We start from the raw sequence: 19,295 nt of genomic DNA, 5'->3' as shown, positions 1-19,295 counted from the left end.
CAAGATTATGAAGGTAAAGTGAGCATTTCAATTTATGTTCATTTGCCGATTGCTGTAATTAAGTGCTTAATCAGGTTAAACCACCATATCCGAGAAGGAAGGCTAGTTTCATGGTTTCATTGCAGGGATAATCACTCAATCTCTTGATTTGGTGAGCTCGAGGCACTTGATTGCAAGCCAAAGCTTTGTGCTAGTGCTGATTTTGTGCTCAGCTGAGAAATTACAGCAACATGTCTTCATACAATGAGATGGAATCAAGCAGTGATGATGCCTCTCAGTATGGACATTCTCATGGGAATGAAAGAAATGCAATGCCTAATCTTGGACAAGGCTCTCATGATGGACAACAAGCTGAAAATGTTGCTGTTGGGCAAGATGCAAGGCCTTCAAGCCGTCATGAGGTAGATGACCAGCAAAGTGAAGAGGAATTTGATGACCAGTTCAAGAATTGGATGAGGACAGCAGCAAATCTCTTTGCTAAATTGGCAAAGGATCCTCAGTTCACCCGATTTTTGAATGCTCTGAAGAAGGACAGCAAGGGCAAGAAGAAGAAGTCAACTTCTACACCTTCGAGAAAGCAAGGTGCACCGAAGGTAGTGCCGAATCCTTCACTTCAAGCTCCTAAAGAGGCCAATGAAGCTAAACAGTTGGTACCTACAGGGCAAGGAATGCAAATGCAAGGCCATTATGGAAGTGCCAATCCAATGGATTTTGGACAGTCGGGCATGCATGCTATGATGGGGCAGCCAGGATACTTTGGTGGTAGCTCGATTTTTCATGCAATGGTTGGCCAAGGGCCGCATATGGGAATGCATGGCGCAAATCCCTATGGTATGCAGCAACCAATGCATGGTGTGCAAGGCCCATTGTATTCGGGTATGGCTGGAAATGTGCAAAACCCTATGTATGGTAGCATTGGCTTGATGCTTGGGGCACAAAGTGGAATATTTGGCAATGCATCTACACCCCCGAATGCTTATGGGGCTCAAGGAATGACTGCTGGTCATCCAAATGCTTCATTTGGGCTTGGTCATGATGTAAATACAGCAAATGCACCCTTTTTGCAGCAGCCAGTGTATGACAACTTGACTCCCAAAGGGGAAGCAAAAGACTATGATGAGGGTGGAAAAGCAATGAAGTTTGAGTCCTTCAGTGGTGCACAAGATAGGTTGAAAGCTTTAATCTTCATTTAGTAGTTTGATGCAGCCTATTCACAGGGAAACTTCACCGAATCCTCTAAGATTCGAAAGGCAGCCACTTTCTTGAAGGGAAATGTATTGCAGTGGTGGTCCACGCTCTTGATGCAAGGTAGAGCACCGTTAACATGGGTACAATTCAAGCAAATGTTTGCATCGAATTGGTTGACTAATACCTTTGAGGTGGACATCATGACAACTTGGAACAAGCTTGATGCAAAGGAATGCAAGAATTTAGAGCAATACAATAAGAAGTTTTGGGATGCATTGCTGCCCGTCACTTCTTATCGTGCCGTACCCCTTCATGAGCAAGTGGAAAAATATATATGTGGGCTGCCCAAAGGAATCAAGGATTTTTGCATAAAATCCACCTTGTCTAGCATGTCTCAGCTCATAGAGATTGCTGCTACAGCCGATGCTTTGCTAAGTGAAAAGGATTCGGGCTTCCAAGAGAGCGGGGAGAAGCCAAATAAAAAGTTGTTTAAGGCTGAGAAAAGAGGTATATCTGAAAACCAACCTGAAAAGAGGCCAAAACAGCAAAGGAAAAGGCTCGAAAACATTGGCACAACGTAGGGAATTGATGGCTACAAATAAATGCTTTATTTATGAACAAGAGGGTCATATTGCAAAGAACTGTCCCAATAGACAGCAAGCTGCAAAATCAAAAAATCACGGAGATCCTAAGGGTAAAAAGCCCAAAACATTAAGGGGATTCGTGCTCGATGTTGTTAGTGATCAGCCCAATGATGATGCTACTGAGTTGTGCAGAGCATGGGGCAAAATTAGGAATCAGCATGCGTTGATCTTCTTTGATAATGGTGCACGAGCCAACTTCATCTCTACTGGCATGGCAGCCCGTCTACGCATCAAAGAGGATGAGATGGGAGCCATGGAGGAAGTTGGAATGGCATGTAAGGGTCATGCAAAACCTGCCACACCACTCATTGGAAAGCTTCGGTTGCACATACAGGGATATGTGGACAGCGAAGAGTTTTACATTGCTCCACTTGAGGGTTGTGATGTGTTGCTTGGTATGCCATGGTGCCACCGTATGCATGCAGTGATTGATTCATATGCAAAAGAGATCACTATTCAACATAAGGGAAAGACATTCACACTTGATGTAAAGTTGAAAGGGGAATCTGTTCCTGTTATATCTGCAACTGCTATTTCTAAGGTAACGAAAAATCATCTTTCAACGTATTTAGTTTTTGCTAAGGATAAGGATGATAGTGAGAACGTTGGGAATGTGTCTAAATTAGAGAGGGATCGCATGTCATTTCAGAAAATGTATGCTGATTGCTTCTCTCAGTCACTTCCAGAGCAGCTACCATCTGAAAGACCCGAAGATCATGACATAGATCTTATCCCTGAAAGTAGTCCTCCTAATAAACCACCCTATTGAGTCAGTGCAGCCCAACAGGAGATGATTACAAGTCAGGCAAATGAGCTGTTAGAAAAAGAGCTGGTTCAGCCCAACTCATCTCCTTTCTATTCTCCAGTGCTTTTGTTGCAGAAAAAGGATGGTTCATGGCATATGTGCATTGACTATCGTGCTCAAAACAAGATCACGATAAAGAACCGCTTTCCGATCCTTCGGATCGATGATGTTATGGATAGATTGCAAGGGGCAGCAATATTCAGTCGTATAGATTTGAAAAGGTGGTATCATCAGATATGCATTAGACCGGAGGATGTGCCTAAGACAGCTTTTAGGATATCTTTTGGGTTATATGAATTTCTTGTCATGCCTTTTGGACTTACTAATGCTCCTGCCACTTTTAATCGAATGATGGATCGCATCTTTCGACCACATAGAGCATTTGTGGATACTTTCTTTGATGACATGATTGTCTATTCAAAGAATGAGACGGGGCATAGAAAGCACTTGGACATTGTTTTCAATGAGCTACATAAGCACAGGTTGGTTATCAATGACAAGAAGAGTGAATTCTTTATACATGAAATCCACTTCTTGGGACATATTGTATCGGTTGATGGTATTCGTATGGACCCTGCTAAGGTTGAAGCAATACATTCATGGCCAGCTTTGAAGAATGTTCATGAGATCCGCAGCTTCTTGGGTTTATGTTCTTACTATAGGAAGTATGTATGCGGGTTTGCTGAAATTGCATCTTCGTTGCATGCTTTGCAAAAGAAAGATGTGCCATTTAGATGGACAGCAGTGGAAATTTCAGCATTTGAAAAGTTGAAGGAAAAGATGACTTCAAATCTTGTGCTTGTGTTGCATGATCTAAGGAAGTCATTTGTGGTTCAGTGTGATGCATGTGGTAACAGCATTGGGGCTGTCCTTATGCAAGATGGCCGAGTTGTGGCTTATGAGAGCTAAATTCTCCACGGTGCAGAGAGGAATTTACAAGTTTATGAGAAAGAGCTCTTGGCTGTAATTCATGCACTGTCTACATGGAAACATTATTTGTTGGGGGCTGATTTTATAGTGCAGGCAGATGATCAGACTTTGAGGTACTTTCTGACGCAAACAAAGTTGTCAGAGAAGCATATGGGATGGGCAAATTTTCTCTCTATGCTTCATTTTCAGATTGTACACATTGATGGTAAAAAGAATGTTGTGGCTGATGCACTATCACGTAAGCCACAAATTTCAGCCGTCACTATGGTTTATCACACTGAGTTGGATGCCATGAAAGAGCAATATACTGCTGATTTGGACTTTGCTAATGTTTATGATCAGCTTTGCAATGGCCAAAGGCATGAGCATTTTATGCTAAGAGATGGATTTCTGATGATGCATGGACGACTGTGTCACAAAGCAGTTGAGGCCTAGAGTGATCATTGAAAGTCATGTTCCTCTTTATGTTGATACAGAGGTATTGATGCCACAGTCAAGGCAGTGGAGCATTTCTTTTATTGGCCAGCTTTGAGGCATGATGTAGATAAGTATGTTAGGGCATGCATCATATGTCAGAAGGTAAAGCATGATAGGCAAAAGATGTCGGGCTTGTTGCAGCCCTTGCCTATTCCAGATAGGCCTTGGCAGAGCATTGCTATGGACTTTATCTTTGAGCTTCCTAGGATACCTACAGGGAATGATGGGATATGGACTATTATTTGCAAGTTTAGCAAACAAGCCCATTTCATTCCGATGAGGAAGAAGATAAAGGCTGATCATATGGCACAATTATTTATGCAGCACATTTTCAAGTATCATGGTATACCTGAGTCGATCATCGGTGATCGAGACCCTCGGATAACCAGTCTATTCTAGAAGGGGTTGTTTGAGAATATGGATACCACGCTGAAATTCTCATCATCCTTCCATCCACAGACAGATGGTCAATCTGAGGAAGCAAATTCCACAGTGTTGGATCTTTTGAGGTGCTATGTTTCAGACCACAAGACACAGTAGGAGCAGTATTTGCCATTGGTTGAGTTTGCATACAACAATACGGTGCATAGTTCCACTGGCAAGGCTCCATTTGAGGTGGTTGAGAGTGGCAAGAAGATTCCACCTATTTTGCACACTAAGGATAGGATTTTTGAGGCTGATCACTTTGTGGAAAGCTTGGATGCAACCTATGCAAAGATAAAGTATCCACTTCAGAGATCACAGGACAAGCAGAAGCGGGCAGTTGCTCGCCATTAGACGTGCTTTGCAGTTTGCAAAGGACAATTATGTATTGTTGTGTTTCGAAAAGGCAAGGCTGAAAAAGATGAAGGGAAGGGAGAGGTTGTATCCGAAGTTAAGCATGAGATACTATGGGCCCTTTCAAGTGTTGGAAAAGATCAGCGATGTTGCATATCGGCTGAAATTACCTCCACATTGGCGGATACACAATGCCTTTCATGTCAGTTTGTTGAGATCTTTTCGTGGTGATGTGCCAGAAGATGTATTTGCTGAAATTCAGCCAGAGGTTGAGGAACTAGATGAGATCTTGGTACCCGAGCTGATTTTGGCACATAAGGAAAGGAAAGTCAGAGGTTAAGTTTCCAGAAGATATTTGGTGAAGTTTCAAAACTATTCACCAATGGATGCAAAATGGATGGAAGAGGAAGACTTGGCAAACCATCCTCAGTTGTTGCAACTTTATCTCGATGCCTTTCAGTTAGAGCCGACTTTGGATCTGGCTTACTCAGGTTCAGCAGAGCGGGGGTCCAAAGCATTGCCTGAGGCTCAAGGAGGAGGTAGCACTTCCACTCCACCAGTTTTGGACAACTCTCGTATGTAGTGGATCTCGAATGTATTCAGCATGCATGCATCCAAGGTACTGTGCTAACAGTATGTCTGCCATGAGGTCACTACTCGGTGTACTAGTCACTGTGAGATACATGTATATGAGTATGGTTGTCACCGCGGCTCGCGGCTCTGAGACTATACTTATGCATGAGTTTTTGGAACCAATTTGGCATGAGTTTTTGCCTCAATTTTGAGATTAATTTTTGATTAGTTTCAGCTCAGTTTTTTATCAGTTTGAGAACCATTTATGATCACTTTGGGATCAGTTTTGCATCAGTTTCTGATCAGTTTTTTTTACCATCAGCTTGTGATCAGTTTGGAGTCACATTTGCAGCCATTTGTGATCAGTTCTCATAACAGTCCACGATCAGTTTATGATCAGGTCATGCTCAAGTTTTAATGGTTTACAACTGATTCCATGGACAGCCGCATGTAAACGAATGTCATTGACAGTTTCAGCCATGGTTTATGCTAAGAAATGCTTTATTGTGGTTTTGAAGTCAGAACGGTTGAGAAACATGAGTTATGGATGCATCCAATGGTTTCTAGCAACAGTTTTGGACTGTTTTTCAGTTTTCTATTATGTTTTGCTGGCTGGAAATTTTCAATAAGTTTTGTGCATATGCAACGGTTCAGCATCAGTGGCCAATGTTGTGGTGACTGTCATGCCAAATTAAAATTCCAATGCAATATACTTTTGCTTTGGCCCAATACAGTGCAATCGAGGACGATTGCAAGGTTTTCAAGGGGGGAGGTCTGTCACGGGGACATGAAATTTTGAGATGCTTTAATCTTGCTAGTAACATGTGCAAGGTTGTTTAGCACATGTGATGCACGTGGCAATTATTTCATGGGAACAGGCCAAGGACCCCGAGGATGCAGTGGGTGTTAAAGGCAAAAGTTGTATTAAGTTATGCCAACTGGGTTTTGGTGGTCAGTTGGTGCCAGGTTGGACCCTAGGACAATTGTTTGGCCATTAAGTGTCAGTGGTGACACTAGGGACTAGCATTAATTAATTAATTAATGCTAGTCTAAGGGTCAACAGAGGTTGGAAACCACTCCAAGTTGCAAATGGCCTAGCCAATTTCATTACAGATGGGCATGTTTAATTTTGGACAGGGTCAAAAGGGCTGAAATTAATTTTCCAAATTAATTAATTCTGAAATTTTAATTTAATGGCTGAAAATGCATTAGAAAGGCTGCCACTTGGCAAAACTTTCCCATGCAACTAGGGAGAAGGCTGTTGGAGGGTGGTGGAAGCTGATTGCAGCCATTCGAGAGCTTGGTGGAGGGAGAGGAGGTGATCAGATTTGGCTATGAGAGGCGACGACGATTGATCGCACGCCGCGACAAGATAGGGGGCAGCAAGTTTTCTCTTCCGCCTCAAGAGAGGTGACAGTAGAAGAGGAGGGAGCACCAGCCAAGCTAGTGTCGGACGAGCTGGTGTTTTACCCCCCTTTTGAAGCTGTTGGTGCCATCAGATTTGTCATCAAAGCTACAAATCAAAAGATACATTTCAGCCCATTTTCTCTCTCTCTACAGCATTCTCTCATCTCCTCCAATCTATGCTCAAGCATTCTCAGTAATTCTCAGCCATTAGTAGCAAAGTACAGCCAAATTTGGTGGGGACAACAGAGAGTTTACTGCTGTAAACCCTAAATTACAGCAATAATTAGGGTTTAGCAGCCACCTTAGGACCCATGCCATCAGTCAAAGGCATTATACACTAAAATCAGCACCGGAAATTCGTGGAATTGTGAGGATTTCAGATACCAGCCCATTTATTGTGAATTCGGGGCAGCACTTGACCAGTTGGGGTTCCATTAGAGCAAGTCCTAGGTAAAAACCAAGGGGCAATTTGCCCGAATGCTTTGCTGATTTTTGGAACAACAAGGGGCTTTTGAATCAGCCAAGGAGATCGTGAAATCCGGCTTGTAATTTATCCATTAGCAATTGAAATTAAAGAAATACAGAAAGGGGTGCCAGTTTTGGGGCCAACAAGGTGTCCACTATCCAAGATTATGAAGGTAAAGTGAGCATTTCAATTTATGTTCACTTACTGATTGTTGTAATTAAGTGCTTAATCAGGTTAAACCACCCTATCTGAGAAGGAAGGCTGGTTTCAGTTGCCCTGCCTCAACAGCCTGTAGGTGTTGTCTCCTGCTGTTGATTGGTCTTCTTTTGCCCCTGGCTGCCTTAGAAGGTCCTCCAATGGCTGCAAATCAAACCAGCAGCCTCCCCTCCCTCTCTCTTGCAGGCTGAATTTATAGAAATGCCTCTCTCCAACCTCTAAAGACGTTTTTCAGTCTTGCATGGGCATTTTTCACAAGTGGCAACCTTCCCAAATGGTTTTCCCAACATTTTCCATAATTAAATATTGATTTTCAATCTTAAAATACTAAAAATTAATCTAATAATTATTTCGATGCACTGAAAAATAATCTGGCTGGCCAATAATTAAATTAGCTAGGCAACTTCCATTTCCGAGTGTCTCTGCGTCATCTTTGACCATCAGATTGGCGTTAGGTACCATTAAACACCACTTCTCTAGTGTCACCAACTAACACTTATGGCCAAATGGATGACCTAGGCCAACAACTAGCACCAAATACCACCAAGTACCTATGCAGCATAACTTATAGCAACTTTTGCCTTTGACATCCCGTGATTTCTTCGGGTCCCGGGCTCGTAAATTTACTTTAATCCCAATTGCACCTCACATGTGCATCATTTACTTAATCATGTGATTAAAAATTAATCCACATGTTAAGTGAGGTTTCAAAAATACATGTCCTCATGACAAAGTGCCTAAGAGGGAGACAACCTGCACATGTCCAATGCCTTTAACTACATAAGAGGCATTGTTAGCACACATAACTCTACCCCCATTAGGTACATCAAAGAGTGAAAATAATGTTTGGCAAGAGGTGATGTACTTAGATGCACCACTATTGAAATACCAAGTAGAAGCCGCATCAGTAATACAAAAAGAAGCATCGTGAATAGAAGGATTATACTGACACGGAATGAAAAAAGTATAATCCTTAAACTAAGAATAGTTCGCAGTCTCATATGTAAGAGCAAGACCGGACTTCTCCTTTTCCGATGTAATGCGCTTACAACATTCAGTGATGTCATGCCCTGTCTTTCGGCAATAATTACAATATGAAGAAATACTATAAACGCAAAAGGCACAAAAGCAATCATACGACAAAGCACAGATTCATAAACTCAAAACATAGTTAGGGTTAGGGTTAGGATAACAAAGAAACAGTGAACACAATGAATAATGAATATACAATGCTCATGCAACAACACACTACACAATGAAAACTGAACCTCGAACTCTCATATCTCTGAGATCAAGGTATAGGTTATGAGCTATAGAGTGTGTCGTATGCCGAACGAATCACGAATCACAGCAAACGCAGCCTCCACGAGTCGAACACCAACAAACAAAGCCAAGGAAGGTTAGATGTGATGCGATCAATAGTGTAAGAGAAAGAAAGACTAAAAGCGCAGATACCCAAAAAGAGAGAAAAGCTAGGCGACAGCTATTAGGTGCAAACGCAGAAAACGAGGGTGAGAGAATGTCAAAGTGGCAGCCAAAAACTACAAACACAGCATTCAAAAGAGAGAAGATCAGGGCAACAACAAATAGCTAATGGTGTCAGTACCAAACTATAGGTAACAACTCCTGGGACCTAGCCACAACTGCAAACAGGCGAGGAAGACTGGAATCAAGTACTAGATGGTAGCAAGTGGCTGACCGTAATGTCCTCCACGAACGAGGTGTGGGCAACAAAGATGAGGCTCCCGAAACCTACAAAAACGAGATTGAGGGAGAGTGATGGGCTACATGCATATTTATAGAAAGTTTGGGCCACCCAAATTAGGGTTTTGCATGTGGAACACAATAACTCTTTAAGATCGCGTTTCTTTTTCAAATAAGAGGTTTTCTTCATTAATTAAGTGTATTTTGGGGCTGTTTAAGTCAGGCTAATAATTTTTAGCTCAACACACCCTCTCACGCCTAAAATGAGCCATGAGAAATAAGCCCTTGATATATTTTTTCTTTTACCCCAAGGCATCCCACCCCAAAGAAGCCAGGGCATCAGGCAAAGGGTGCACATCGGCTACCCAGTGACTTACCAGCACAATCCCACACACTACTAGGAAAAGTGCCTATGGATTTCTGAGAGAGAGAGAGAGAGAGAGAGAGAGAGAGAGTGTGTGTGTATGTGTGTGTGTGTGTATGCGTGTGCCAGAATTGAGCCTCCATGTCAATGAAGAATGCCAAATTCTGAAAAAGCCCCAAATTCAATGGCGGAATTGGAGTGGAATTTGGTCAATTTGATGAAAAGCCCCGAATTGGTCCTGGACTGTGCTTGAAAAGGGGCTTGTGTAGAAACAGGGGCTTAAATTACATGAAAATAAGGAATACTAGAATATATTAGATAAAAGCATAATTGTTGTTTTTCTAAAACAAAGGTGTGTCAGCGAGAACAGGAAACACAGCATCGCTTTGAAAGGATGTCAACTAACTTGTTGACGTAGCTACCATAAGCGGCAATGGGCAATTGATGGAGAGCCAAGCAGGCGACACTTCAAGCGTGACCGTTTGGTCGCAGCGCATGGCAAGGCAACGACTAGTCATAGTGTGGTGATCAAGCAAGGGTTTGTGACGGGCAGAAAGTGCATGAAGATGGCAACAACACAATAGGGACATGCCAAAAAAAGCAAAAGTAAGTCACATCGGCAAATCGATGACAAGCAGCATAGAGAGCAACAGGTGCAACAACCAACAAGCAAATCGTCAGGACCACTTTGGTGAGGCGAGACCACCGTGGCAGGTCGTAGTAGGGCAACATTAGCAATTGAAGGTAATGTCAAAAGATTATGTGCCAGCGAGACAATAGGGTTTGCGGGGAGGAACACGAAGTGAACTCGACAAACATGGAGAAGAGAAGAGAATAAAGAAAAAACTATGATGAATGGAATGATGAAGTTCTAAATCATGGAGTGAATGTGATATAAGGGAACAAGGGTGCCGTAGCACAAGGAAGATGATGAAGACAACCACAAACCACAAACCGCAATGTCCTCCTAAAGGGGTGTGAGGGCGGTGGAGAGGCTAGAGAGAAGAGGTGACTGACTGAATGAATCAGCCGTGAAGAATGAGTGAGAGAGTGGCCTATAAATAGGCATAGTCAGTCTAGGGCGGTGCCCCTTTCTAGGGCTACAAACCCTAAACGCAAGACGCAGAAATGCAAAAACGCAAACTGCGGGTGAAGGGTGAAGGGTTTCTCAACACCCCCTCTCAGGCCCAAAAAGAGGAAGAAGAGGAGTGAGGTGGAGATGGAATGCTCCATGCTAAAGAATGCTCATGCAGCAGGTGCCACTTCGACAGTATCCCTCATGGGGAAATTGTTCAATTGCCCAAGCGCCCTAGTACAAAGATGACGAAAACATGCAATGCATAGGAGGAATGTCGAACTTTATGTGGTGCCGAGAACCATAAGGATATGAATGTACTTGATCTCAGGAGGTGGCTCCATGTTGACATCCACCCTGTAATCTGAGAATACCACTTGAAAGGAGACCTTTGAAGATAATCAAGACAAGATAAGCTGTAAAACCCAAAACTCAACCTCAGGAGAAAAGCCACTAGCTCTGTGACTCCATACTGAAAGGAATACGAAGGCCTAGCCACCAAGCCCCTGCTAAATACCCTAGGGCCCCGATCAAGGTAGATCCTCTAGATCTTGGGTATGAGTAGAGGAAATGACTACTCAAAGGAGAGCCACTCCTCAAAAGTGAAAGGTGGTGGTGTGGGAAGAACTTCGTGACACATAGGGTCCCTCTCTAAATCGGAAGGAGTAGAAATAGGAGCCCTCTCTGAAGACGAGGAAGAAGAACTGGAAGCCCCCTCTGAGGGCGAAGTAAGAAAATTCCCCTCCGAATCCCAGTCTAAGAGAGAAAGGGAATCCAACCACTCATGGCTCACGGATTATGAAACATCTGATGACGAAGGAAGTGTCGTCGGTCGTGCCAAAGAAGGTATCTGGGGTTCGGAAGAAGCCAGAAAGCACCCAAAAGTGGCCTCTCGAACCTAAGTGGAAGAGGGTGGGGAAGAAGGAGGCTCAGGATGAGCCAAGGGTGGGGAACAGTTGTGGGCGCTCAGGAGAGTGGACTGTGGAGGAGATGTGGATAGTGGAAGCCATTGTACTCGAAAGTAGGTGGGGGAAACCTCCGTGCAGTGGGGTGGTCTCTAGAAGGGCTTATCACCTCATAAGGTCTTAGAGCCTCCATGTGCTCGAAAGGACTTAGTGCATGTCGGTTGCAGCCTATTGCCTTGAGCATAATACTCTAATAGCCGAAGCAAAACGATCTCTGTGGCCCAAAAAGGAGAGGTGGCACAAGGAGTGCCTGGTGGAAGACGCATATACTCCAAAGGGGTGGGGAGCAAAGATCGATGTTGACAGTCTTCGGTGGGATGACTGTTCATGCTACAGTAGGAACACCCAGTAGAAGGGCAATCTGTCAGTGGAGATGCCATGGTACCGGTTTGGTAAACTGGACAAGGGAGGGTGGGAGGGAGAAAAGGGATATCTTCCAATGCGCAATGGAAATGATAGAGAAATCAAAAGTTGATGCTGAACCCGCCACTGGTCTTTGTTTTCTCTGATGAGGAGAGAGAAAGACTAAAAACGCAGGAAAAACCAGCAACAACAGTCAGCATGTTGAAATCAGCTCCGAACAGTGTGTAGTAGGCTGGAAACAGGGGTCAGACTGTTGTAGACAGCAACAACAGCTTGGACCGCGATGTCCTCCGCTTCCGAGGCGTGGGCAGCAAGCTGAAATACCTGAAATCTGCAAAAACGAGATTTTTTTCTGAACGGAGAGTGATCAGCAACAGTCGCTCTGCTGTAAATAGCTGAAAACTGCGGGTGGAAGGCTGGAAACCAGCACCAGACTGTAGATGACAGCAAGGGACAACTGAGACTGCGATGTCCTCCGCGAAAGGGTGTGGGCAGCAAGCTGAAAACACCTGAAACCTGCAAAAACAAGATTTTGATGCACTGAAAGAAGAAGAGAAGTTGATGCCAAACCCACCACCAATCATTGCCATTACTCGAGTGGAGGATGATTGCCGCCGTTTGAGCAAATCCGGCTCTAATACCATGTCAACAGATGACATACCAGCGAGATAGTAGGGTTTGCGGGGAGGAACATAGAGTGAACTCGGCAAACATGGAGAAGAGAAGAGAAGAGAGAATAAACTCTGATGAATGGAATGATGAAGTTCTAAATCATGGAGTGAATGTGATACAAGGGAACAAGGGTGTCGTAGCACAAGGAAGATGATGAAGACAGCCACGAACCACGAACCGCAATGTCCTCCTGAAGGGGTGTGAGGGTGGTGGAGAGGCCAGAGAGAAGAGGTGACGGACTGAATGAATCAGCCGTGAAGAATGAGTAAGAGAGTGGCCTATAAATAGGCATAGTCAGTCTAGGGGGTGGTGCCCCTTTTGGGGCTGCAAACCCTACACGCAAAACGCAAAAACGCAAACTGCGGGTGAAGGATGAAGAGTTTCTCAACAGGAGAATTGCCGGTGCAGTGGCAATGGCTTGTGGGGCAGCCAGCCAAGCGGAGGCTCAATGGCAATGGTTGGTGGCAAATGAACGCGAGCGACGACAAGGGTGACAAAGGTAGATGGCTTTGATACCACTGCTAGCCTAGGCGTGGAGCAATTGTGCAATTAATTTAATAGAAAATGAATGAGAATGAAAGAATAATCGATGCCCAATGATATTGAATCACAAATAAGAGACTGTGCATTAATGAGTAAGAGAGCGTACAACACTAGAGGCAATCACACTGAATAATGCCACACTTATGTGCAAATGAGACACGAAGTGTCTTTAAATAATAAAAAATGAAACCCTAATGGCTTAACCGTCATAGAAAACCCTAAAATAAACCCAAATCCTAGTGTCACTTAGTACCTAGGATACTAGGGGCAACAACTGCATTTAATGACAATTTAATTGCCTAAAGAGCTCAAATCATGGATCAAAGGGAATCAACACATAGCCCACAAGATGGCTTACACATCAAAGATCTTATTAAGCAATTATTAAATATTGATGAAGAAGTTTCTCATAATCAGCTTGTTTTTATCACTCTTAATGGTCTACCGGAGTCATATCAAGATTTTGCTACCACTTTGCAATTGGTAACTATGGGTAATCAAGTTACCTATAATTTTGACAAGCTTGTGTCTCTTTTGTTGCTAGAAGAACAAAGCCAACTCAACCACAATGCTACCATGGCAACTGAACAAGCTATTTCCACCCATCATCGTGGAAAACCCAAACCCATGGTAAAACGCAAGAATACTAGTCAAAAATCAGCAAACTTTCATGTTGGTAATCCTTCTTCTTCCACCCCTTCTACATCGAAGACACCCTTCCATGTTCGCTCATCCTCTTCCAATCCTTCCAAGGGTACATTCAATAAACCTAAGAGGTGTAATTATTGCCAAAAGACAAGGCCCAACATCATTGAATGCCATAAGCGCATTGCATCAAAGAAGAAGAATAAGGAGTCGATCTTGCTCTTACACATGACATCGCAAACTATTCTTAGTTTAAGGATTATACTTTTTTCATTTAGTGTCACTATAATCCTTCAATTCATGATGCTTCTTTTTCTATTACTGATGCGGCTTCTACTTGGTATTTCGACAATGGTGCATCTAAGCACATCACTTCTTGCCAAACATTATTTTCCTCTCTTTCATATACCTAAGAGGAGTATAGCTATGTGTGCTAACAATGCCTCATATGCAATCAAAGGCATCGGGCATGTGCAGGTTCTCTCTCTCTTGGGCACTCCTGAGTCCTTTGACATTGCATGATGTTCTCTATATGCCCGACATCAAGAAGAATCTTATTTCCATTTCAACCATTGCAACTTCAGGGTTCTGCGTCATTTTTTATGGCCCCCGATGTGCAATATATGATGATCAAGTTTCTTCTTCCATTGTCTTGATAGGCATCCTCACTAAAGGTCTCTATCGTCTTGATACTTACGATCAGCAACTTGCTGAAAATCCTATTGACAACGCCTTATTAACAAAGGAATCTTTTCATGATACATATTTATGGCATCAAAGGCTTGGCCACATTAACTATTGAGCATTGATGAAGCTCCAATCAAAGGATATGGTCAAAGATCTTCCAAAAATTCACTTTTTATCAAATCACATATGTAAAGGTTATTTACTTGGTAAGATGTATCGATTTTCCTTTCCTAAGGATTCTCATATTCATTCACCATCTATTTTGCATCTCTTTCATAGTGTTGTTTGTGGTCCTATGCAAACCAAATCCATTGGTGAAATTCCATATTTTGTCAAATTCATAGATGATAAATCCCAATTCACTTGGATATATAGGCTGAAATCTAAGTTTGAAGTCTTCTCTTGCTTCAAGACTTTTATTGCCATGGTGGAAAACCAAAGCGGCTTTTGCATTTGAACCCTTCGCATTGACAAGGGGGGTGAATATCTTTCCAAACAGTTTTCAAAGTATCTTGCATTTAGAGGTATTCATCATCAGTGCACTGTTCATGTGAAAAAACTACTAGGGTTCACACTGAGAAAACACAAAGTATACAACCACAACAAAAACACAAAGACATAAAAAGTGATGTGCAAAAACTCAAACCCTAAATGCAAAACACAAAATGCAAACACAGAAACAAACACATACAAAAAGAAAGAGAGAGAAGACTTTGAAGTGAATGAACTCTAAAAATGAATGTAAGAGTATAGAAAATACTTAAGGACCAAGCAATAGAATGTCGAAGTGTAGCGTCCACCAAAGATGGATCTCGAGTGCTATGACCACCAGTCGGAGTGTCGGAGGTGAGGGAACTACTAAACTTGATGCCAAAGGCTGCTGTTGAGGAACCAAACGCAAGCAATAGAGGTAGTGAATGATGACAAGTGATAGCTAGAAGGTGCAAACGCAAGTGTGGAGCAATTGCCTAATGAAGCAAAAGTATTGCTTGGCACAAGCTCATGATACAAATGCAAGCTAGCACAATGTCCAAAGATGTTGATGATACTTGAAGTAATTAAACACAGCCAAAGAAGTGTCAATTGGAGCTGCCAATGGTTGTCCGGGGCGAAATGCATCAACAATAGGAGCGCTAGGCAACGGGCAGCACCTGAAAGGGCAATTGCCACGAGCTGGAGCAGCACATGCAGTGATGACAGTAGTAGCGAAGGCTAGACAGCCACATGGAGGAAGGCTAATGGCTCAAATCAGCATGTAAGGGTAAGAAAGCTTGCACAAAGGATAAGGCTTAGTGATGGGCAGCCTATTTATTTAGAAATGTAGATGGACCCTCCCAAATTAAGGTTTTTCATTAATTAAGCATGTTTTAGGGCTATTTTAGAGGCTAATCAGCATGTAATGCATTTTTAGCTCAACAATATGTGATGCATATGTACATGAACATCTTTTGCATGATTTTATGAGAGTGAAAACTACTACTACTCACTCTTACCTTGATGATAATTGAGCTTATCCCTAAGGGATTGGGATTGAGTAGAAATGCATTCCTTCAAGGGTGTTGCTCATCTTCCATTCTCAATCTGTCTCAATTTCTTTTTAAGTATTGACGGCTATCTAAGTAATTGTCATATTCAGCCTCAAGTATTTATTCTATCTATATTCCTTAAGTGACTAAGCCTCAAAAATTAGTGAATATTATAATTGTAAGCATACTAAATTGTTCAAGGTATTTACACCTTGTCACAAAGTTACTACCACTTTTTATCCGCAAACTAATGGACAGACCGAGAATTTCAAGTATGCCATGATTACCATCCTTTGTTGCTACTGTCAAGTACAATGGCAACTATGAGGTTTTTGTCCGAATCCCTCTCCCTTTCATCTCTGGTACGGCAGCGACTTTGGTCATCTCGTTGATGACAAGCATGAATCCTGATGACATGGCAGGCATGACGATGTCAATGAGTTTTATAGTGATAATGATGCCAATGATGAAGCTAGTATAGCGACGGTTCAATTCAATGATGATGACAACATTTGAGAATGGTGGCTGAAGAATAAACATGAGAAAATGAGAAGTATTAAGGTTCTTCTTCTACTAACCCTAATATTATAACACCCCCCCCCCTTCCACAAGCCCCTGTACATAAGGGGAGCAGGAGTGTGGGGATATTACAATGCCCGCAATTCTCTTCAAAGCTAAGAGATCGATCCAAAAGAATTCAACTAGCTTTGAAGAAGAGTATGCTCTTGGTAAAGTGATATCACATCCAGGCATAACACCTCCCCTACCGCATGTGCTCCCTCCACTTGCATCACACACTCTTCGGACAAACTCTCCATGGTTGGAAAAAGAAAATCCACATAATTTGTTGTACAAAAGAAGGGAAAAGAAAAAAGGAATTCTCTAATCCAACCGCAACTTGCTCACCATTGAGAGTTGGCTGTAATACACTAGGTCCTAATTTGTACAACTCGATAGAATATGAGGAAACACAAAAAGATGGAAAAGATCTTCAAACCTTTCTTACAGCACTTAATAGAGATTTTTACAAGTATGGCTTCAAGACCCTAAGCATGAACGAGCAATTCGAATCCACGAAGTTGCTTAATTGACCTATCCAGACAGCTCTTCTTCCATCTCAATTGCCGAAAACAATCTTCACCACAACCAAGCCATGAACTTTTTGGCTTGCCTCGATCTCATGTGCACTTCAATACATGAGCAAGACTCTCAATCCTTGCTGCTCCTCACAATTAGCCCGAACAAAAGGAGAAGAAGATGTGTTGTTAACTGGATCTCTATTATCCACTTTCTTAGCACTCACCTTGTCCACAACCTCCATCCCAACACAACCACAAGTTGCCTTAAAGAGGTCCTTGTCCATTGTGCAGTAAGACACTAAAAAAACGTGACTCCGATTCAGCCAACATAAATAAGTTGCCATGTCATCAACAAGGTTATTAATGTTGGCACCTTTTTTTTGCTGACTGAAACGTGTCCAAACAGCCATGAATCAACTACCTCTCCCAAAAACAAAAGAGATCTACTGCGGTCATGACCTATAAAGAAATGGTATGGCAAACACAGAAAAATGCAGTGTACCACAACATGGAGAACATAGTCTGCAGAATGCTGAGTTGTAATGAATGATAGTGAGAATGAAGATGATACAATCAGGGGCCTCTAGGACCATCATAGAGGTGTCAGGAGAAGGTGTTGGAGTATGTCGTACTTGAACAGGTCCCAGAAAGCAGCAGCAGCAGCAGTCTGGATGAGCTCCTGAAAGATAGATGCACCATACCACACAAGAAAGTAAAGAAATTTCCATACAATCAGCTTGACCTTCGAGGCCATAAGGCAGGACTCATGCAGGATAGGTGTGAGATGCACTATCATAAGGGCACAACTAGTAATAAAGTTGCCGGTGTATCATCACCATCCACGATTATATCATAAGGGCACAACTAATAGTAAAATAGCTGATGACAAATTGTGAGTGTCTCTAGGTTATTTATTGACAGCCATGACACCTCGCCCTAATCATGTTGATGGTAATGATGACGATGATGACAGCATCTCTGGCTATGACGCTGATGGTGGCGACAATAAAGGCTGTGATCAACAGAAAAGTCATACCCCTGTCTGCGGGCAAAATTACCTGGCAAGCAGGATGGAATACAGTACTCCAATGAGCTGCAGAGTCTCGGGGAAGAGAGGAAGGACTTCAAATGAGTTCAGGATGGCCTCCAGGAAGAATAGCCCACCTGCAAAGACAGCCCCATAGACGGCCAGCTGGGCCACGGTCAATTCGTCCAGTGTTCTGGTGGCTGCGTCCAATACATTATCATTCTTGACGGCTGCCTTCGCGTCACCTCCAATGGCTTCTTCCTGCTGCTGTTGTGTTTGGGCAGATGATTGAGAAGGTGCCTGGCTTGCCAATGGCAGGTTCAACTCGGAGGGCGTGAAGGGGGCTGCGGGCGGTGCGTCTTCCACACCCTTGAAGTCGTCTGTGTATGAGCATCTTAGCACAGGAGCTTGTCGAGAGAGCAGAGGCTGAGGGAGCGTGTCTGGGGGTGTGAGCCTTCTTGCAGTCAGGCATCTCCAGTTGCTGCTGCTGCTGCTGCTGCTGCTATTGCTGTGAAGGAGAAGAGAGGCCTGTCTTACGGACGACATTGGCATACTCGACAATCAGAGATGCCACTCTAATCACACCTCGTCGAATGTTTTAAGGAATGTTTTTAATCGCTTGCCATGCATCTCCTGCCATCCTTACAATTCTTTTTTCTTTTCTCATTGGTTGGATATCCTTTGCAACAGGTATGTATATCTCCTTTGTGCCATGTCCTTCGATCCCTTTTTCCTTAATGCGGATATTTTCTATTTCTATCATCGTACCGTAAATCTATACTAGGCGCTCCGTGCCTAGACTCGCCCTGGCAGGTGCGATTTTTATGGGGGGGCGGGTGCTGGAGGTGTGGCACCCGCCCCCGCATTCTCTTTTTTTTTGTGGGGGAGATGGGGGCTGCCACGTGGCACCCGCCCCCTACCTCTCCTTAACTAATATACCATAAATCTATACTAGGGTGGGTTCTTTGTGTGCGAACATTATGTTTCGCAGCACCTTTGCACTATCCCCTCTTCTCTTTTTTTTACCTCCCTCTCTCCCCTCGTTTTTAAATCTCTCTCTATTTTGTTTCTCTCTCCCCCTAGTTTTTCTTACCTCTCTCTCTCTCTTTCTATCCCCAAATTTTTCTTACCTCTCTTCCCCTAATGTTTTTACCTCTCTCTC

At 43.1% G+C, this 19,295-nt stretch overlaps 1 protein-coding gene across 1 annotated transcript in view; it reads right to left on the bottom strand.

Moving 5' to 3' along the window:
- Window positions 1–18,804, bottom strand: part of LOC148010809 (uncharacterized) — a 69,596-nt gene extending 50,792 nt beyond the window's left edge. Inside the window, exon 1 of the mRNA XM_087671302.1 lies at window positions 18,165–18,804. Coding sequence (XP_087527428.1) covers window positions 18,165–18,685 — 521 coding nt within the window. The 5' untranslated portion in view covers window positions 18,686–18,804. The remainder of the gene's footprint in view (window positions 1–18,164) is intronic.
- Window positions 18,805–19,295: the final 491 nt, after the last annotated feature.

Source organism: Lygodium microphyllum, chromosome 29 (genome assembly GCF_053477565.2).
Source record: "Lygodium microphyllum isolate KBCC chromosome 29, Lygodium_microphyllum_v1.1.10, whole genome shotgun sequence".
NCBI classification, from domain to species: domain Eukaryota; kingdom Viridiplantae; phylum Streptophyta; class Polypodiopsida; order Schizaeales; family Lygodiaceae; genus Lygodium; species Lygodium microphyllum.
The sequence above is the reverse complement of the archived record's forward strand: the minus strand, read 5'-3'. Positions and strand labels throughout refer to the sequence as shown.